The sequence below is a fragment of the Epinephelus lanceolatus genome, chromosome 5 (genome assembly GCF_041903045.1).
Source record: "Epinephelus lanceolatus isolate andai-2023 chromosome 5, ASM4190304v1, whole genome shotgun sequence".
Lineage (NCBI taxonomy): Eukaryota > Metazoa > Chordata > Actinopteri > Perciformes > Serranidae > Epinephelus > Epinephelus lanceolatus.
The window spans coordinates 26,917,224-26,940,437 of NC_135738.1; the positions used below are offsets into that span (position 1 = coordinate 26,917,224).

General features: G+C 41.2%; 1 protein-coding gene across 1 annotated transcript; it reads left to right on the forward strand.

The window, feature by feature from the left end:
- Positions 1-9,562: 9,562 nt before the first annotated feature.
- LOC117262028 (muscarinic acetylcholine receptor M2-like) lies at positions 9,563-21,676 on the forward strand. The gene is made up of 4 exons (XM_033634652.2): positions 9,563-9,696; positions 17,742-17,975; positions 18,167-19,036; positions 20,712-21,676. The coding sequence occupies exons 2-4, from the start codon at positions 17,805-17,807 to the stop codon at positions 21,021-21,023; spliced, it is 1,353 nt and encodes a 450-aa protein (XP_033490543.1). The 5' UTR covers positions 9,563-9,696; positions 17,742-17,804; the 3' UTR covers positions 21,024-21,676.
- Positions 21,677-23,214: the final 1,538 nt, after the last annotated feature.

The window sequence follows — 23,214 nt, forward strand, 5'->3', positions numbered from 1 at the left end:
GCGAACTGCGCATGCGTGACGGAGCAACAAGCTTCATTCAAAATTTTAAGTTTTTGCTTATTTCAGTCCGGATTTACTTGTGTAAACAGTGAAGTTACTCCAAGAAAAGACAAAGGAAACACGTGAAAGTTAGGCATGATCAAAGTAAAAAAAAATACCTACAGACAGTCAAACATTTTAGATGCTCGGTCAAAATTATACAATAGTGGAAAAATTGACTTTGCATCACATCATTTTGACTTAATTAGTCAAATATACGACTAATTCACTATCAGTTTAGTAGTTTATAATGTTGGCTTAGTAGGTCTGACTTACAATTCCACAAATGGTCCTTGACCTCAGATCTTATAGCCTAATTCTGATTTAATCTAAGGGGTCAAAATATTGATTTGGAAAGCCTATCTCATATTTTTTGCTTTCCAACAGTGTTGGGAGTAACTAGTTGCTTGGAGGCTATATGGAAACATGTAATTAAATTACTAAATACATTTTATTGTAATCAGTTACAGTTTCTGAGAAAAATGTGCAGTTAAATTGCCAGTCAAAATTCTGGTGATTACTTTTGTCCAGACATTTTTCACCTTTTTTGACCAATTTAAAACATTTGTTCATCAATCAAATGTAATGAGCTACATTACTTTGACAAAGTAATTCAAATAGTTACTTTACTCATTACATTTTTAACAGGATAAGTAGTAATCAGTAAGCTGTTACATTTCAAAATTAAAGTTTATATTTAGTATCTCACAACATCAATTTTGATTCGATTTTTTTTTGTAATTAACAAGACAGAAGTTGACCATAATTTTGATATAACAAGTCAAAATTATTTTTGATAAACAAGTCAAAATTTTGACTATCTAATAACCTCGTATCACTATTTCATAGTTACGTTTTTATTTCATAATTTTGCTTTAAATCATAAAATACTGACACAATATGTCATAATTTTGACTTTATGAGGCAATATTTTTTGTATAATCTCATCATTTTGAGTCACCTTGATTATTGTTATTCATACCTTGCCTAACTTTTTATCTGTTGTTTTCTTTTTCCACTGAGCTTCAATGGATTTCTGTCATTTATACACCAGTTCTTAATTTCATGTCAGGTTTTTACACATTACAGTCACACAGCATTTTCTTGCCATAAGGTAAAACATTTTTAAAGCGCAGACTATCAGATGATCAAAACAGGCAAATAAGCTGCAATATGTTTTTCTTATGACTATACAGCACATGAGTAGGGGTGTGAGAGATCGGTTTAGTGCATACATCATCCATGCTGTCTGTGCTGATTTGCATTGTAAGCCTCTGTCATAAGATACGAATGCTCAGTAACATGTTTGCATGTGCAGGTCGGACATGCACTACCCAAACAGAGACACTGTAAGTGTTGACAGGCTGAGCTAGAGTTTGGTGTCTTCAAAAACAATAACAAGGTTACAGGGTTTATTCATTGTATTATACAACACAAAGCTGCACAATGAAATGTATCACCTATGTGATTTATGGGTTTGTTAAATAAATTCTAAATCAACATGTTAATGCTTATTTTTCATTTTCAGAAATAAGAACATACAGACAACATACAAAATGGACAAAACATTTTAACAACATTGGTTCCAGAGATAAATTACTGGTGAAAGCTGGCTGTCCTTTGGTGTTTGGCGTCCCTGTCAGGTAATGACAGGACACAGACGAGGGCTACACCCTGTGGTTAAGCTTTCTCCATCACCACATCCAGGAATTTAAATGACCGGCGGATGATTGTGTGATTCAGTCTTAAGAGCTTTGTGGCCAATCCACCTGAAATCTGAGATGCATACATGAATGCGTCATTTCTAAATTATGTGATTGTGTGTGAGAGACTTAAATGGGTGAAAACTGACAAGCATGATGCCTTTTATCTGAATTGACTGTATGATTATGCAAAGACATGCAAATATGTGGGAATATTCAATCAGAATCAATTTCCCCTCATGTTCTCTTGTAATGATCAGAAGTGGTTTGACCTCAAGTGAACCATCATATTCTCAATGGTGAGATGTATAAATGGGATGAGTATGGGTTGAGATGTGGTCAGAATTCATCTCCTCACTTTACATGTGATTTCCATTGCAGATGGCTGTGCATCATGCAAAGTAGCACCATATTTTTTCCTAATCCACTCTAAGTGAACATGGAAAGATGTACCTGTGCATGTGAGAGGAGAGGAGAAGAGAGGAGAGGAGAGGAGAGGCCATCAGGTCAACAGTACCAAACCTTCTCTAATAATCCAACTATAGAGCAGACCAGCAGGTTTTTAAAGGACGATGTGTTTGTTGTTTTTTCTTGTTTTTCTGAGGGGAGAGGGGTGTGTATTGTGGTTGCTATGACACAACTACGCCACAGCACCCCCAAGCAACAGGAAATGTTTTGACTTTTTCAAGTGACAAAGCCTCATGAGTGTGAGATGAATGGTGAGACGAAAGAACGGCTTGTCAGCACTCTGATGCTCATTATGTCCCACAGACATCAGGGCCTCCAAGTGGGACCTATTAGTGTGTGTGTGCGCGTACTGTAGGCCTTTTCACTGCTGCACACACAGCTGCAAAACAATTAATTTCTTTTAAGGAATACGTCACCCTCAAAATGACCATTTCTAAATAAATCAGTGATGCTGTGTTGGCTTGAATTTGTGACAAAAACATGTTTTTCTCGCAATGTCTCGCACTAATTTATTGACCGACTGGGGACCACATTTAACAACAGCAAAACTATATCAAAACACCTGTTTACAAACTCTCACACAAAGCATGCAGTATAATCCAAGTCTCATTTATCCAGTCAGCTGCTCAGTTCTTCCCAAACACATGCAATTTCAATAAAACCTTTGTACTGGAGTCTAGTTTTGAAGAGGGCATGGATAAGTTTCACTTTCAGTTCAGTTTTAAATAGAAAGGTTCTAGCAGAAATGCATGTGTTTGGGAAGTACTGAGCAGATGACTGGATAAATGAGACTTGGATTATACTGCACTCCACTTTGTAAATGGATGTATGATACAGTTTTGCTGTTTATGGCAGTCCCCAGTGGATCAGTAAATCAATATTAAGTGTTTGCCATGGAGGCATATCTGACAAAATTTTCTTCACCAATTCAAGGTAACACAGCATTTAACCACAGTTCTGACTCCAACAACATCAGCTGTCAGTGAACACAAGGCTGAAACTAGTCATAGCATTGACTGGGACAAGGTAAAGTCATTAACCAGGACTTGGGGGACTACTGGGGAAAGATCAAGGAGGATATTTACCTTATTTATCTGGGTGCAAATAGCATTGTTGGCTACAGACACCTGGGTGCTGATAACATCCATCTGTTTTTGCTGGATGTTGAATGAGAAGATTGATACCACTCTTATCTATGTTAAATATGAAGCTGCACCATTTAATAAAGACACCTCCTCCTCTCACTTTGCCCTTATATTAATCAAGCCCCATTCACAAGTCACATGATGACAATGCAGCCATCTCCATGACAACTGAGACAACTCCATCAGCGTATCAGGCGAGATGCAGTTGAAAACATTAATGGGAAATATAGAGATTAGATAGAGTCTGATATTATAATGTTTTATTGCACTGAAGCTGGCCTTGTGTGATACAGGCTCCAGGTTTACCTGTTGGTTAAGATTAGTTTAAATTAACTCACGCTACACTTAAATCCAGTACAAGGTGACACATTACATTACTCAGAAACAAAACTGAGCCGCATCCTCCCATCAGTGTCTTCCACATGCGACTGTGCTGCTCTGCTAAAGGACCACTTGCACATCTTTTCTAATTTTGCCAGACATGATATAACTTTTGGACTGCAATCTTGTGTGGTTCTCAAAAGCCTATTTCAGAGACATTCGTTCCAGCCACAACCTGGCCATCTTTGGTCGCTCTGCAGAGACTTTTGAGCTGCTCTCAGGAATGTGATTGCTAAGAAACGTATTCTCCTCACCTGGAAGTCTCCCACTCCACCCTGTTTTGTGCATTAACTCAAGGACATGTTGCCACTGAGTGCAATTACATGGACATGAACATCCAGTTTACAAGGCTTATCATGTTCTGGAAATGGTGTTTGCATGAGCAGAGAGAAAACAGGTTATTCATATTGCCTGTATATGTCTTGGTGTCTTTCGGAGTACTTCAGCTGGCTTATTCGGCTATTCAACTGAATACAGTGTGTATGCTCATGGGATACTCCAAAAACCTGACCATAAAAAGGGTTATTCATGTCAATGCACTCTATTATACAAATGGAAAGACTGCATCTGCACAAATCCAGTACACAGAATAGATTTGAGAGAAACTGGGGACCTTCATATTAACAAAGTGGCAGCTGTCTGCATGTCTGTGAGGCAAAGCAGAAGAGGGGGCAGATGTTAGTCCTCCAGATGGCAGCAGAGTCATGAGGCAACCATCAGTAGGAGACAGAAACATGAGAGCTTTTGGCTGATGAAGAGACTTACAATGGGACCTCAAAGTCAAAGACAGCGGCTTTCATCTGTGTTTTCATGTGAGAGAGATGGTTTTAACTGCATGTTTACCTCATTTACAGACATTAATTTACAAAGACAGACAAAGTGTTTTCAGTTTATTCGTTACATCTCGGACTGGGAAAACCGTTGCATATATTTTTTTATATATATGTACTTTGTATATTTCTTTTAAATAATTTATTAATATTAAATTATTGGTTAGGCGCCCCGAGCGGTTGGGGGGGGGGGGGGTTCGGTGCCTTGCCCAAGGGCACCTCGGCAGTGGCACCAGGAGGTGAACTGGGTGAGTCCACGTTCCATGCTTGGTCCGGACGGGGACTTGAACAGACGACCCTCCAGTTCCTAACCCAGGTCCCTATGGACTGAGCTACTGCCACCCTGAGCCACTGCCGCCCTATCTGTATTTTATTCATTAAACTAGAAGCACTGAGAGAGCGCAGACCTCCGCCAAGCAGCTCGGATTTCCCGCCATTTTATTATTTTATCCACTTCGCTTCAACCGATCACCGCCAAAATGTTATCATCTGTTCCTTGTCCCATTATCAACCTTTCCTGGAAATTTCATCAAAATCCGTTCCTAACCTTTTGAGTTATTTTGCAGACAAACAGACCAAGGCCGGCGAAAACATAACCTCATTGGCGGATGTAAAAAACCTGAGTGTGTGTGTTTGGGTGCTTTAAAAGAAGGGGGGAACTGCAATATGAAGTTACAGTAAAAGAGTGAGGATACAAAGCATGTGATGTACAAGGACTCAAATATCAACTTAGAAAAAGCAATGCATGGCAATTTATAAAATACAATATATGCCTGCAGAGAAAAAAATGAGAGAAATAGAGAAAGAGTACAGATGGAGAGTGAGAACGAGAGACACAGAACTTTGTTCGACATGATACACAGGTTATGGTAAGCAGTAGTACATTGTTTAGCTTCTGTGCCAGTAAATTTGGTTCGTCAAAGAAGCTAGCGATGGGGCGTTGAGTGGCTCACCTGGTAGAGCAGGCGCCCCATGCACAAAGGCTACATCCTGGCTGCAGTGGCCGCAGGTTTGATTTTAACCTGCAACCCTTTGCTGCATGTTATCCCCTCTCTCTCCCCTTTCACGCTCCCACTGTCCTATCAAATACAGATCTGTGATGATGAACGTGATGACTTGAATTGCTGTATTTTTAAATAATGAATCATTCTAGAATTATTGGTGTGAATTTGTAGGGGAGTGCATTGACACAGAAAATAATAAAGACTTAAAAATGACTTTTTACTCTGTATTGCCTGTATTAATATTACTTTGTATTATCCTAAGTGCTATATCGTAGGCAACTGGACTTCAGTTTTAACAGACCGGTGCGGAGTCACAGGCCTTAAACTCTGTGTGGGTGTGAACCCTTACAGAGTCGTTGAGGTCACATGTGAGTCGTTGACCCACCTGGGCATCATGTGTGTCATTAGGGTTAGGTGGGTCCAGGTGAGAACGTGTGTTAAGTCATCTTGGGAGGGATACCAAGACTGCATTGTAGGTGGGTGATAAGTAGTGTCGTAGGCCACCTCCTCTGTTTCACAATGGTCGTTCCAGTTTGACGTAGATGGCTTCTTTCATGCCCTCTTTCAAACCATCTGTCTTCTCTGGCTAAGATATGAAAGAGTGTCCTTTTTCCTTCAGATGTAATGGACAGCCGAGTCTCCTGTGTTGTGCCATGCACTTGTGGAGTGCTTGTACTTTGTATTATCTAACATTTTCATTTGAAATAACATGACACGAAAGAAGCAAGGACAAGTTTTGGAGTAAAAGTATTTTTATCATGCAGCAGAGGGGATATTTTTCATCCATATGGTTGGAGGAGTCTTGGAGGATTCTAGAGATAAATTCATGACCTTTTGGGTTTTTTAAAGAACAGAGGTTGTTTATTTTTTAATACAGACGTGATTCAGATATAATGGTTCTGCACTAGATACACAAACTGGAGCTTAGATGATATCAGTACCAGTAGTTGACCAGTATCCAGACGACCCAAATCCCAACTGGTCCTGAACACAGTGATGAATTACAGTCTCTGATGAATCTTCAGAAGAGATTAAAATGTCATGATTTGCTCCGGGCGCCTGAGAAGAGTTACAGTAAATGTCTGTGTCATCAATATGATCCTATTAGCACATGATGTACTATATAATTATGTATGTGAGCAAAGAAAAATGTGCATTGTGGCTTTGAAGTTTTCTCTCTCCTTCCGTTGCACAATCTCTGAATTCCACATCGTTGTTGCGACTGGATGCACCAGTGGGTTTCAGAAAAGTAAGGCTGTTTTGTCAGACGTGTTAAGAGGGCGGCTATTATATTGTGTGTGGCCCCTCTCCATTCAAACAGCTGCTCGGGCTCCAACAAGATGACCTCATTTCCTTGCAGCCTTGGGGCTTTGCTACATATAGTGAAGAGGAAAGAGCTTCATTGTTAGCTGTGTCTGTTTTTTATTATATATTTATTCCTCATGCTCATAGAGTGATGGATAGCAACTTTTGAATGATGGTGTTCTTCTCTCTGTGAAGACACTTTTAGATATTTTTCAGGACCTATGGTGTGAAACATGGCCAAAAAACAAAGGAGGTTAGAAATGTGTGTGAATAAGAAGAAAAAGACTGATGAGAGAGGTGAAGGGAGGGTGTATGTGTGTGTAAGGGGTGATGGCTTTTATCACTTATGGTGCTTTGCAATAATATACACTGCATGCCCTGCAGCGGTGCATCCTTTATGGTTTCTGTCTGTCCTCCTTTTAACCCTGAACTCTTTCATTTCAGCCAGTGAATGTTCACTGTAGCCTGTAAGACAGTCTGTGTTTGGCTTTTGAACGTAGGTCAGCCTGTGAAAAACATATTCAATGTGACACAATAAAACAAAGGATTTGATGACTTATAACCAGCCCATTCACATGCAGACAGTCAGTGCTTGTGCAAGGAAGCCTTAGTGTGATGTTACCATGCAAAGCAATCCCCAGTGGCCAGCAAGGACTCGACATGACTTTACAAACCTTACAGATTATACTTGAAATGTCAGGCTTTAAATCCACACAGATCATTCATCGCCCAGGGGAAGCTTTATATTAAAAACAACCTCTTATGTTTTTAATGTCACTTGGAATCGGAAGAACCATTAAGTATGCCACCGTACACATGTAGTCTATCTAGAGTATCTCTTTCTCCTGTCAATGCTAACCAGGTTACAAAAACATGGACTCTTTTAGCAGACAGAGTTTGCTTATTCACTGTCTGCACAGTAAATATGGAGCTATAGCCAGCAGACGTTAGCTTATCTTGGCTCAAAGACTAGGAACAGAGGTAAAACCCAGCCGAGCTCTGTCTAAATAACATTATCCACCTCCACCCCAGACAGCCTATTCTGACGGGGAAGCCATTAACAGCTTCAGTTCCCATCTATGCTCTCATCAAAGCCACCAGACTCCATTGAGAAAAACAGTCATTTTAGCTCATTGAACACAGGAGCTGCTGGTCTACTGCTGCCTTGATCTGTTGGTTAGTTGGTGTTATTGTGTGACTTTGGTGACCTTACAAGGTGCCACCTGCTACTCAGTAACCATTCACTTGCCCCCAGCCAATGGGAGCAATTGGGGGTTCAGTATCTTTTCCAAGGATGCTTTGACATGTGGACTGGAGGAGCTAGGGACTGAACTGCCGATCTTCCGATTGGTGGACACACTGCTCTGCCTCTGAGCCACAGCCATCCTGCTGTATGCAATATACTGTCTATGGATGAATATCTTATACAAACCCATTTTAAAACATCCCTTAAAGCTCCGCTAACCTGCTGGCTGTGATTTTTTTGTTTGTGCCTTTTCTGCATTAATTTAAGGTGGAAATGTCTTTAATTGTCAAAATAAAAGTCTTCTCTGACTTGCATGTTTTTAGTGGGGAGACAAACACACATGTTCTACACCGTGTGTGGAAGTGGCTGGCTATCTCATGTCAGCAAATAAGTACATTTCCCAAATTGTCCAACTATTCCCTACCACTCATATTGCTTATCATTATTACCAGATCCTAATTTAATCTCTATTGTAAGGTCTGTGCTATCATTCATTATCAAGCTACTACTATACTGCTAATAACTATTTGTTTTATAGATATTTATGATTACTACAAATAATAACACATGCCAAAGTGTCTTAGTAATTGTAAAAAAGAGCTCCTGAGAGATAGGAAACCAAAGGTGCAGGACACACATATGTGGAGACACACAGCCCGAGCCTCACATTGATTTGTGTTCATGACAAATGATGAACCTGCAGAAGAGAAGCTCATAGATGCACCAGCGCAGTTTCCTACGACATAACTGCAGCCACATCAAATAATATTGATGTAATATTTAATTACTGTAATTGCACAGAATATAACTTGCACACACACGTCACACGTCTACTATGTTACAACCAAGCAAATCAACTGACAGACCAAGTCTGCACCAGGACAAGCACAATGAATCATCTAATATTTCCTCATATCAAATCATCAGGCCTGTTTGATGACATGCTCCTCGTTTCATTTGCAATAATATTTCGTGGAAGAGGGTCCATTATTCTTTGTGGTAATTCCATCAAAGTAAGGTCATCCACCAACTGGGGCAGACTGCGTCACAGGCTTGGTTAAAAGGTCAAAACAACAACAACTTAAAGGTTAACGTCCTGCAGCAACAGAATAACAGTGCAACCCCTTTTCCCTTTGTCCTATTTTTAATAGCGCTTTACCATTTTATGTCATGCCACAGCCACTCAAACTTCTCTCCACATCATTGCCTACAGCTTTTATAACGCAGGAGAATATGTTGCGTTTGTGTGGCAGCGCTTTCCATGGTCCTGAAACAAGCATAAGTCTCTGTCTCTGTCTGTCCCTTGTTTATTCAAATTTGCAACCCTAGCTCAAGGGATACAACGCAACTAATAGCCCTCATAACCCCTCCCTGCTGTCAGTCTGTCTTTCTGTCCCTAACACACACACACATACACACACATACACACACACACACACTGGTTCTTCTCAGAGGAGGGGCAACATCAATGTTGGATTACCTTCTGCTTCTCTCTCTGCTCCAGTGAGTCGACAGAGGTGAGGGTAACATGGACCAAACTAAAACAGCTCATCCGTGTCATTTCCAGCAGACAAGGTAAGATAACCTTTCTCTGCTGCAGGCAAGGACACTAACTTAGAAAATACCCTAACTTATGGAGCAGCTACTTGAACAGATTACAATATCTTTAAACAGAGACATATGAAGTAAATTTCAGCACCTATGAAGCCAAAAAATCTTTTTCTTTTATCTGCTTCCTGATGCTGTAAAGCAGTAAAAGCTTGATTATACAATGCTAAATCAAATAAGACAAATATTACAAAATGATGCTTTTTAGAGATATGAAGCAACATTATTGGCACATTAAAATATTGATTGCAATATTGATTAAAATGTCATTACGAACTGACAGACAAAAGGAAAATTCCAGGAATATAATCTGATACGTTAGCCTATATATTGACTGAAATTTTACCCTCCACATGCAGTTTCAGCTTCCTGAGGAGGCTTCTGATAATAATGTAGAGTAGGACTGGGTTTTATTGTTCCCCTGCGGCTGTTTTAGAAATGTTTATCTTCATTTCTGTGCTGAGCTAAAAGGTTTTAATCAGCCGCCAGCATCAGATCCAGACTCTGGATTCCCCGGTCTCCCTGCTCCTGAGGAATCCCCCTGGTTTCACTACAATATGTTTGTGTTTAAGAGGGAAATTAGATTTCGGAGAGCTCCTCCCCAAAACTGTAAGCCTGCAAGATGAAATCATTTTTTAAAAAGTCTTTTATTAAATCATTAACTCTCCTACTCCTGTCCCCTGAGAGGAACTCCCTCAGTCACCTCTCTCTTTTTTTTAAATACAGTTTTTAAAAATGATTTTCATCTACTCCGTCCTTCGTGTGCTGTCTCCTCTGCACGTTATCATTTCAGATTTATTTTCTAGTCCTTGCCACCCTGGTCACTCTGTTTTTTTCTCCCCTCTACACTTTTTTTTTCATTCTGGCTCAGTTGCAGCACTGCCTTGAACATTAAGTGGTTTTCTCTTCTCTCTGTTACACTGCTGTGCGAGGCCAAAGCTCAGCTTGATGTGAAATTTCCCACTCCTCAGATTCAGGACACACTTCTCTGAAAGAACAACAAACCTGCTTACAGTAATGAGTGCAATAACACCAGGAACCTTTGCTTTAAAATTAAAAAAACAACTTCAAATCTGTCAGATGTTGCTTTTACAAATTAAACAGTGTTTAAACCTCAAACAATGCCTGAAACTAAGTGAATGTGCTGCACTTTTCTAGGTCATTTCATCTCATATGCATGCATTATTGTGTATTCCCATGCTTTGCAAATGCTGGTTGAGTTGAAATCCCATCTGTACAAACATCCAGAATGATGTCACATATTTCCCGTCAGAAGCATATTTGTCCTGAAAACATATAAAATACATTTATGAGATAGAAATCCCTTTTACGCTGAAATAATAAAACACAAGACTTTGATCCCTGCAGTCGTTAAATGCTGCTTGTGATGAAACTGTGTGCTCTGTGTAACGTCAAGTTGTCTCTGCAAACAAGCCCCTTGATTCACCATCTCAACTGCACGTGACTACCCACTCTGCAGGTGACTGTCGTGTCGTTCATGATATCAAAGACAGTACAGACTTTTTAAAGCTGAGCCCACCCTGCCAGATGAGTATATCCTAGGAGCATATTACCGGTACAGCTGTTGCAGGCAGCGTCTGCTGGATCTAATTACTCTGTTTCTGTGCCTGTCAGAGAAATACTGTTTGCCTCTGTGACTCTCTCCAGTAGCCCTGGATCACAATTAAGGAGGTCCAGTAATGTAGGTCTTATTAGTGTGAATGAAGGGAAGAAGTGAGGACGGGCTTGTGAGCAGGTAGTCATCTCCAGCTCTGTTACTAACCAATTCCACATCACATAGAAACATCTTCACACAAGCTTATTAGACAGCTTGTTACTATAGGTGGTGCAAATTTACTCAGCAAACTGGTGAGGCAAGGCACATTTAAAGACCCCAAATCAGTATCAGACTATTATTAATATTCAGTTTCACTGGGAAATACATCGCAGTACAGTAGCTAAAGACCAAGCCCCAAGGACGTGTGCAGGATTTTAAGCTAATTTTTGTGGTGGCCAAACGGTGGAATTACAATGGCAGGGTTTGTCACATGATGCCATTGGGCCCTAAAACACCCCTTTTCACAGACTTACATTGTGAAACTTCTGTAAATCAGTGGATACTTCCTTTTTTGAGCATCACAACCCAGCAAAATGACTCATTTCACTATTGGGGTTTGATCCACTTGGTTCAATAACATTTCAAATGTCTAGAAGAACCGCAAGATCAATTAATTTCATCCCTATTTTAGCGAAGGGCTTAAGTGGAAATTAGCCACTTAGCTCACTAAAGTCTGTAACATGCTTGCTTTATGGGCCCCAGAATGCCAAGGATCTGGGGAAGGGCTGAACTTTTTTGGCTCCATGCACCAATGAGCAACTTTCATGAGAATAAACAGAGCCCTGCCTCGAACACTGTATCCAGTTCTCTTAATATATCCATACTAAAAATTTTCTAACTTCTGTTTCATGGGGACTTTATGGCTGATTCAGAGTGCTCTACATAAGACATAAAGGCATATGTAAAACAAAGCTGCATAAAATAAAGTGTCATATATTAAAAAACACATAAATATGATTCAAAAGGATTAAAACAAAGTACTATAGATTATAATAAGCTAAAATAGAATGAAACGGATTCAACAGTAGAATAAAAGTGTGATGCTCAGCTGTCACAGAAAACCTCCTTAAAGGTTTGTAATTTGAGACAAGTAGGAAAACGTAGTGAGAGTTACCTCATAATTAGCTGTGACTGCAACGTCACTGTGTAGGTTCGTTCTCACTACTCTTATAATGCTGATTTCAGCCACAGCAGGCAACTGTTTTTCAGTGTAAAAGAAACCTCTAAGGGGCGTCGGTGGCTTAGTGGTAGAGCAGGCGCCTCATGTACAAGTCTGTTGACGCAGCGGCCCGGATTCGAGTCCAACCTGTGGCCCTTTGCTGCATGTCTCCCCCTTTCACACTTAACTGTCCTGTCCCTTAAAGGCAAAAATGCAAAAATGCCCAAAAAAATATCTAAAAAAAAAAAGAAACCTCTAAAAACCCACTGCATGGGCACAGTTAGGGTGAACATAGTGGAACGTTTAGCAGCTAATATATATATATATATATATATATATATATATATTTTTTTTTTTTTTTTTTTTCTTCAGATGGTGCTTGAGACAAAAACAGAGCTAAGTGAGAGTGATTATTTGACTTAAATTCACCAGGTAGCCAGAGCACGACTCCAAATGCTCAATATCTGCTCGCTGTATAAATAAGCAGCAGTTGGTGATGATATGTCAGCTTATTTCCCCTGTCCCCAAGTGGCCGAAAATATCAGTCAGAATGCCACAAAAGCTAAGCAATGTACTGCTGTGGAGGGGGTTAAGCAGCAAAACATATTTCAGCCACTTAAATAATCAACATCAGTTTAAGCCTACACTATCTTTAGAATATTTGTCCCTTTACCTGTGTAACCTTGCCGTCAGACAGCCCTTACAGGCAGAGAACTGAAGCCATGTTAAATGCTTTCTTTAAAGCTACCAGACTACTTTGACAAACTCAGTGATTTTACCTCACAGAACACAGGCACTGCTGGTCTGCTGCCAGGGAGTTGCTGGCAGTAGACCAGCAACTCCCTTGTTCAGCAAGCTAAAATAACTGTTTTTGTCAAAGGAGTCTGGTGATTTTGATCAAAACATAGATAGATACAATGGCTTCAATTTCCCTTCAGAAATGGCTGTATGATGGCAAGGATAAGCACTTCATAAAACCTCACTTCAATAAATCCGATTTTGATAGGACCTTTGACAAGACATAGACACGTCTTTCCCACTGCTTAGGAGGACACTGCATTGACTCACATCAGTTCCCTTGTAACCTACCTTACGTCAGCTACATGCCTTCCTGCAACCCTAAACCTAACCTGAGGCAGAAACCGAATCCTAACCCTAAAAAAGTGTTGCCAACTCTTTTACAATGAAAGTAGCTGGCACCAGCTCCAAAAGTCACCAAAGTTGCCAGGTGATATCGTTTACTCATTTTCACATTGACAATGTCATCACATATTGATAGAAGCATTAAACCTGAAAGCTATAGCCTTAATACTATAGTGCACCACTTTCTCACACTTTTAAATCCAGAGAGCAAGAGTGTCAAAAACAGCATCTCCTCTCCTCCCGCCTGTCTCACACCTACTGCACGACACAAGAGGAGAGAAGGGGAGGTACCCTGTGCTGAAGGCAGAAGTGCTGTGGACTGCGATCGCTCTGAGCAGCTTTACCTGATACTTTACCTTATGGGGACCTGTGTTTTATCCCATAATGATAGGCGAGTCCTTTTAATACGACCATGTGAACCAAATATGGTTTGACCCCACAGTATGATTAAAGGAGCTCGATACAATATTCAGATTGTATCTATGATTCAGAGGTTGTCTGTACATGGCTCTCACCATGGAGGTGGCTGAGCCAGCAGCTAGCAGCTAATAGTGCTAATAACGGCAACAGTGCCTAGACAGCTAATGGTGTTAACCTGGGGCATAACCAGAGGGTGTATGCTATGTGTCCGCAATGATGCCATCCCGATATCAGCAGTAACCGACATTAGCTAGTCAGCTGAATAGTGCACTAACATGCAATTGTGGCTGGACCGTCTACCACACCAAACCACAGAGAAACTCGGTTTAGGGACCGTACACATGCCATGTTTTTAACCGCTTGGAAAACCCAAGGTCAGGCACTGAGTGCATCTCTTGTGCCTTTTCTGTGCCAGCTTTCAAGAGCACAGCTGCAGGTTGCATCTGAGGTTTCTAAGCAATCTCAACAAGTACTATATCATAGCCTGTCTACCTGAAATCCATATTTTAGAGCTGATTTTTTTCCAGGCGCTGTTTGTATGTAGGCCTTTTGTCAGCAGGACAGATGTAAAGCTCTGGTAGCCCTGCACTAAAATGATCAACTTCCCCTTCATATTTATTCATATATATATCAGACTGATATTTATGGAAGACAACAAAGATGTATGTCAGCTGTGACTGGTTGTTCCTTTTCACATGACAGGTGGTGCACTCTGCTGCGTTCCAAAAGTTGAACTCAGTTTATCTCAGGGTGCAGCCATTGCACCCTGAAAAACAGGCACTCGGGAAGGCGTGCGCACTGCAATGGCATCGGTCTGGCATTTGGGTACGCCTGCCACGCTTCTATATTGAATTCAATGAATCAAAGGGCACAGAAATTGTGGCATGTGTACAGCCCCTTACATCACACACAAACATAGCATGACTTTATTCTCTGCTCAGGACACCATTACTCCACGATGTTTTTACATAGCAAATAGTGGTTTGCTGCTATGTTAGTGCTCTTAATATCACACAGAGCTCCTTTAATCAAAGTCCAAACACATACCCTAACCCTAATACTAATTTTAACCTAACTCCACTTCTTATATAAACACATATTTAACTCAATAACTCACTTAACTCACTATGAGACCAAAACATCCTCACAACTCAAACCTAATAGTCACAGGCTGTCAAAACAAGGTCCTGAGAATTGCAGCTAAACTAAACACACAGACAGACAGACACAGGCACAGACACAGACACACACAGACACACAGACACACAGACACACACACATACACCAGCTCTTTCTCATCTGTGACAGAAAAGGCCCAGAATGGGTCTTTGATGAGTAAGTGATAGAGTTAGAGATGCTGTAATGAAGTTTCATCTGGCTGTAAGAGCAGGAAGGAAACATCTCTCAGGTACAGTATGATGTTATCGTGTGGCCTAATGGAGTCACTTACAGGGTTTTAGCAGTATGCAACAACCTTCACAGTCTCACCTAAGTGTCTTTACATTGATTTTCTGATCAGAATACATCAGTTAATCACATTGCTATGCTGTGTATGTTGTAGGTCTATTCCTGATGTTTTTGTTTTCTAGTAACCATGATGGTACTTTGTCTTAATTGTGGTATATTGCTGTCTGTTTGCTTGCTTAGGGCCATTTTGAATACACAGCCTACTTTAAATACAAGAGAGCAAGTATCCCCATATGCACATCATATATTGTTTAGTAGATGTTTTTATCCAAAGCACGATAAGTGCCTGGGTTTTTAGTGTAGGCAGTGGAAATGTGTCTCACTGAAACAGTCTCTTGTAACTCACAGACTCTGCCCTGTCTTGTCCTTAAAACCCCGACTGTGAATGGGGTTTATTTGGACATCTGTCTCAAAGAGCAAACTTGTAAGCACACGTAGACACTTCTCAAATGAAAATCCAATTTTCAGACCAGGCAGTACCTATAGCATAATGAGGAGCAGAGATGCCGTTAGGAGATTACTCCTCTAAGTCTGCAGGATCAAGATCACAGCTTGACATTTTTGAATGGGCTCTCACGTGCAGATTAGATACTCTCAAAGGGCAATGTGTGATTTTCAAGGCCGAACGGGAAATTCAAATGAACTCTCTCGAGGTGTAGGCGGCCTTGTTACATGATGCTGTTCAACCTGTCAGGTCAGATTTGATCAGAGTTAAGACTTCCAGGTCACTCAAGATTAGCAAAGAACAACCCCATCGCCAGAAAAATACAAACCATGGATATGCAACACGTGTCTGAAAACTGTGCATATGTCAAATGTGCACATTATTATGTGGTAGATATGTTAAAATTGTATGCTTCAACAGCACCGTGGCTAATGTGTGGGTAGGTTTAGGAACAAATACCACTTGGCTATGGTGAGGAAAAGTTGGAAAATGCAACCATGTCTCGTTAAAAAAAAACATCCATTTTTCAGGCCACTATCCTGGCAGCTGAAGCACGATGTCTACTTTAAAAACAGACTCTTTTCATGCCCAATAAACTGCTGAAAAAAACAGCAATGGGTCACCACAAAACATCCAGCTTAAAGAGCCCCTGGAAATGCAGCAGTGACTCACTGAGTTACAACCAGGTTAGTTGTATGCTGGTCGTGAGCAGTGGTCTGCAGCTTGTCAGGCATCTCACCTTGCTGTCACGCCATCCACCATGCCCTCCACCTCCAAATGACAAAGCCAGCTTATATATTATCTCACTCTAGAAACACTAGTATGATACATATTAAAAATAAAAATGTAGCATATTTATGGTTCAATGCCAACATTTCCTCTGGCAACTGGGCTGGCAAAGAAACCATTCATATGAATATAGAAATACCTCAAACCAGATATCAGAAACAAAAATGGTTTAAAAAATCCTCTTATCTAAGTGTCATTTAATACCATGTAGGGCCGCTGGCATACTGTTCAAAATAAACAGAGTATGGCCCACTACACAATATTGGCTAATCAAGCAAGATCACTTGGCATTTTTTTGTGTTCACCTCACGCTGGCAGGACTATGATACAGTTTGTAGACTTGCACCAAGAAGAAACTACGCAGGCAGAGCTGATGTGTTGTTTTAAACAGACGATAAACAAGGAAAACGGACGATAAGCTAATAGCAGACATTTTCTGTTAGGTAGCAGACATGGCCACAGCAAAGAAGCATTGCTGCTTTCAGGATCGGTGGAAATATGAGGACTTTTTGATGAAAGATGACTTGCATTTGTCTCATTTGTATGGGACTTTTTAATAACTCATAATTTGGCCCTCATTCAGAAAGATTGGACACCCCTAATATAGGTTAAATCACATCTACAAGTACCACAGCAGCTGATTTAACACTGTAGGATAACACCCACTGTCCAGACTCCAACCCCTCTAATGTGTTGTTCCTGATAGGAGTAAGTGGGGCACTGCTGTATTTTCTAAACACAGCTGCTACAGCGTTTATTTGCTCACCTGTCCATCGTCCACACCTGCACCAAGCCAGGAGCTCAAAAACACTCAAACACCTGCAAACTGTTTACTGAAAGTTAGGCATGATTTTCCATCTGTAGCAGTGCAGACAGAAAAAAGCAAACACAACAGGAACAAGCTGGAATCACAAAAAAGGCAGAAATAGTAGCAAAGAGGCTGATCACTCCACAATGTTTGTGTTTATCAGGTGTTGTACAGACATGATTGGAGCCTGAAGCATCTGTGAGCAGGATATCCAAAACCAGACAGAATGGAGACTCTGAATTTCTCCCACGCCACCAACATCAGCAGTGGCGATAACACCAGCCTCTTCTCTGGGAGCCCATACTCGACAGTGGAGATTGTACTCATCATCCTGGTGGCTGGATCTCTGAGTCTGATCACCGTCATCGGAAACATCCTGGTCATGCTCTCTATAAAGGTTTGGGTTTTCTTATTTTGATCATTTCAGATAGAGGGACACACTGGAAAATACACCCAGACGTAGAGATAAGAAAACAGCATGTGCACCTGTGTGTAGAGTGGTAATCTAATAGAAATGAGACAACACACATCACCTCGCACCAAAAAAGATTAGCATCTGACAGCCTGCTCCGTGTTGTGTCTCTAAAGGTAAACAGGAACCTCCAGACTGTCAACAACTACTTCCTGTTCAGCCTGGCCTGTGCAGACCTCATTATTGGCGTCTGCTCCATGAACCTCTACACTGTCTACATTGTGATTGGCTACTGGCCCCTGGGAGCGGTGGTGTGTGACCTGTGGTTGGCTGTTGATTATGTTGTCAGCAACGCCTCAGTCATGAACCTGCTCATCATTAGTTTTGACCGTTACTTCTGTGTCACCAAACCGCTCAGCTACCCAGCACGCCGCAGCACCAAGATGGCGGGTCTGATGATCGCTGCAGCCTGGGTGTTGTCCTTCATCCTGTGGGCTCCAGCCATTTTGTTCTGGCAGTTCATTGTTGGTGGGAGAACCGTGCCGCCAGGTGAGTGCTACATCCAGTTCTTCTCAAACCCTGCGGTGACGTTTGGGACAGCCATAGCAGCTTTTTACCTGCCAGTGGCCATCATGATCCACCTCTACTGGCGCATCTCCAAGGCCAGCCGCAGCCGCATGAGAAAGGACAGCAGGAAGACCTCAGGTACCAGTCTGGGAGAAGGCCCCTCTCACAGTCAGGATGATGGATGTGAGAGCCAGAACAACTGCACCACAACAAAAGAGGCCAAGGTGGAGGCTGGAGATGGGAAGGAGAAGGAAATGTTGCAGCAGCAGAACGGAAACGGGCCATGTCAGGAAGAAAGGACTGAGCTGGTGGACTCCACAGCAGACAGCATCCAGGCGTCAACATCTAAGGATGCTGCGGTCCCTGCATCATCACAGAAAGGCTCAGATGGTGGGAATAAGACAAGTCAAACACAGCCACCTTCTCCAGGAAACTCAGCTGCTGACAGACAAAGTCTGGCCACAAGGACGCTGTTCAAGGTAAATTTGATTGCTTAGGAAAAGCTCGTACTGTATGGTTCAGATGGCTAAAAAAAAAACACAAATTAGCAATCACAGATTTGACCAGATTTACAGCTAGAACTGCTGTAAGGTTTTGTACAGACATCCATTGTCCCTTGAGGATGAAGCCTATCTATATCTGTTCAACCAACTAAATTATTTGTATCATTATGGGTGGGGGCTAACCAAAAGTTGTTAATTTAAGCCAGACACTGATGTGAGTTGATCAGAAGTTGCGATAGACTTGCCATATTATTTATTAGAAAACTATTCACAACAATGTCAGTACTGAGCTTTAGATACACAGCTTCATTACGAGTAACGAGTATGGATATTGACACATTTTACCCGAACACACTCGGATACTCGAACTCATAAAGAGTGCATTATCCGTACCACATATTCATGTCATCAAAGTATCTGGCTCAACTCTACTAATGACTTCAGTGATCTCCTGACCCTCTCGCACCACCACAAAGTTCACATTTGTGTTTTTTAGTGAAATGTCTCGACAAATATTGGGTGGATTGCCATAATATTTGATTCAGACATTCATGTTCCTATTAGCATGTTCTCCCCATGTCAGCATGGGTTTTCTCCGGGTACTCAGGTTTCCTCCCACAAACCAAACACACACAGGTTAACTGGTGACTCTAAATTGTCCATAGGTGAGAATGTGAGTGTGAATGGTTGTCTGTCTCTATGTGTTAGCCATGTGATAGTCTGGCAACCTGTCCAGGGTGTACCCCGCCTCTCTTTCAATGTCAGCTGGGATAGGCTCCTGCCTCTCCGTGACCGCCAACGGGGTAAGCGGTTACGGAAAATGAATGAATGAATGTTCCTGTTGTTGAGTTTGATCATTGAACTGTTTTTTTTTCTTTTTTTTCCATTTTTGTGTCCCTGCAACACATTCTCACTCCAACCTCAGAGGTTTGTTCATGGACAACATACGACGTGCAAGGCACCCTGGGTGCATTGGTTGTTGACGTTCTGGGACACCATGTCAAGTTCAGCCTGTTACATGCGTTGTCTTCTTTCAAAATAAATGTACTACGTCAGCACAACAACCTGAATTGGCAATTTTTTTCTCCAACAACTAATGCACGTGGTTGGGTTTAGGCAACAAAAACACATGGTGAGGTTTAGGAGATAAGAACAGGGTTTGGCTTTATAGTCTTAAGGGACACAAACGCCACTCTCCCGGCTGAAAGTCGGTGGTTGTTGGACCCATCCACCACCTCTCCCACTGGCCCTACTTGGACTTTCGCCACCTTAACTTTCGTTCTTGTCCCGCCACGTTTCCCCCTTACGCTGCCAAGTGCTGTTAAACTATAATGGCAACCAGCCACGTATCATGCCAGCTTTAAAGGACGACTTTTTTCGTCAGTGTCTGATGCTGCTAGCAGCTACTGCTCACCGCTGTTATTATGTGTGTTGTGCTAATGTTAGCCACTGTTAGCTGCTGAACATAAGGCTATCACACTTGGCAGCTTTTTTGGCTTGGGGCCAGTTTGATTTGTGCTTCGGAGCGAGCTGCCAAAATTCTATTCACAGCTTGTTTCACTGCCCCCAAATTGCCCCCAAAAATCAACTAGTTTTACTTTAAAAACTTTAAACTTAAAAATGTTTTCCTCTTCTCCTCCGATTTTTCCAGGTGACAAAGCAGACTGCTGTGGCAAAGTGGAAAAGGAAGGGCATTTCTTCCAGGGAGAAAAAGGTGACGCGCACCATCATGGCCATCCTGGTTGCTTTTGTCATCACGTGGACACCGTACAACGTGATGGTCCTGATCAACACCTTCTGTTCCATCTGCATCCCAAACTCCCTCTGGACCATCGGCTACTGGCTCTGCTACATCAACAGCACCATCAACCCGGCCTGCTACGCCCTCTGCAACGTCACTTTCAAAAACACCTTCAAGCACCTGCTCCTGTGCCAGTACAAGAACATACGTACAGCACGATGAGGGCAAACACACTGACTCATGTTTGTGATGGAGTCAAAATAATGTGATAAATCTTGTAAACTAATGTAATGCCACAAATACTTGAGTGAACATATTGTTAAAATATAGACTAGGTGTGTATTCAGTAGATCTTATTCAAACTGCAAGGAAACTGCTTTACATTTAAAATGTACCACACACTTAACTTTTAATGTTTTTAAAACACATGCCATTGTATCATAAAGACAATGCATTTTGGTGGGCATGTGGTTAATTGTGAAAATGTACATTTGACTGAGTGTCAGTTGGGGTTTTATTTTGACAGGATGTTTTCCTCTTTGCTCCTCTTACACAAGCTTGTGCAGTATGTTGTTTGATATGCAACCTTTTTTTTTACCCTGACAGTAAAACTGTGGTTAATGTGATGGTTCTGTGACAAAAAAGTGATTTCTAAGTCTGGTAAAAGAAGAAGATAACATACTTTAGAAAAATACAATGTATCATTGACAAAAAAAAATATTTAGGCGGACATGGAGCTGTGAAACTAAAAATAATAAAATAAAGGAGTATTAGCAGATGTAAACTGATGAGCCCAAATGTGACATTTGTCCATATCTTCCCCTCTGTCATGTTATTAACATGCTTTCCACAAATAAAAGAGATAATCACAGAAAGTTTAGTGTCAGTTTTCTTTGTCAGAACCTCATATGTGCTCAGAAATTAAATGGGTTAGAAGAGTAAAGTAAAACAGAGCCTGATTTATTGGCTCCACCATCACATTAGGCTTTCGCTGGGCATCACAGCTTTTGCCCAATCCTTGCTGGACTGCTGCCTGACAGGAGGAATTATACACACCACAACAAAAAAAGCACCATAGTGCAGTTGTGCACACTGGAGGAAACAGGGGAAACCCTGAGAGCAGAGCAGTACGTCTGAAAAACGGAGCTGCAGTTCAGTTACAGTGCAAAATCTTAATCTAACACAGCTGAACTGAAGATGGCTTATAAATGCATGACTGAGCACAGCCAACAGTCTAAAACAGCACAGCACCTACAGTATGTAAGGACTGCAGGCGTACAGGGAGGTTCAGTAGCGTACAGAAGTTAGGACAGGCTTTTTTGATGGGGAACTAAAGCCGTTCTCTCAAAGCTACCAGACTCCTTTGCCAAAAAAAGTAATTCCACTTTGCAGACCATGAGAGTCACAGGTCTACACTGAGTTAACATGTAATGCAGTGGTATAAGGTAGTTATTATTGGCACTAGTGCACACTACCATGTACATATCATTATGTTACATAATCAGAGACTTGACATTTGATAAAATCAACACACATATTACCCATGAATCATCATTGCATATCTGTATATGACAAAAAATACCAAAGAAAATAAGAAATTATCAATTTAATTTAATCTAACAATTTTTAATAGCCTAGTTGATTTACAGGTATAGAATAAGCATGTAATTTAGTTATAGATGTTATTGCCTGTTTTATAGAGAAAAATAAACATGATGGAAATGGGTTTGTCTTTTATAAGGGCATATAGAGCAAATGGCACTGTTTTTAAAACAATGACAGTTTCTCTTTGAACACAGGCAGATTTTCAAGGTGACAGTTAATCAACAAGGATGACACCAAGTGTAGTACACAAAGTTTAGCTAATTGCTATTTTCCTCCATTTTGACTGACTCTACTTTTGTCTACTACCACTTTGTCTGCTACTTTTGTCTCTTTGGTAACTTTGAACCTAAACAAGAATAAAGATGCAACATAGGAAAGTGAGCATAGATTTAGTTTTCAACAAACTAACCACAACACATAATTAATACTTTAAGGGGTCCCATAGTGAACACGTCACACTGGCCACTAACAGGGACACTTTATACCTCTGCTAATTTAACACCAGAGTCTGAAATTCCTGTGCTGAACAAAAGTGAGGACCAGAGAAAGATTTGGAGAGCGAGAGGAGTGGATACAGTAGTAACTCCCCCTCCTGCTGCTCCTCCCTCTGGAGTCAGACACTTCTCCTGGTTCCTGTCAGACGCAGAGACACAACAGAGGGAATCAAACTGAAATCCTCCCACAGTCTTCACACCGAGGAAAGAAACGACAGAAGGTGTCTCTGTCTCAGCTGTGGGAAAACTCCTGGGAACAGCAGTGAAACTGTTACACCCTCTAGTGGAACAACATGAGGCTCCTGCAGCTGAAG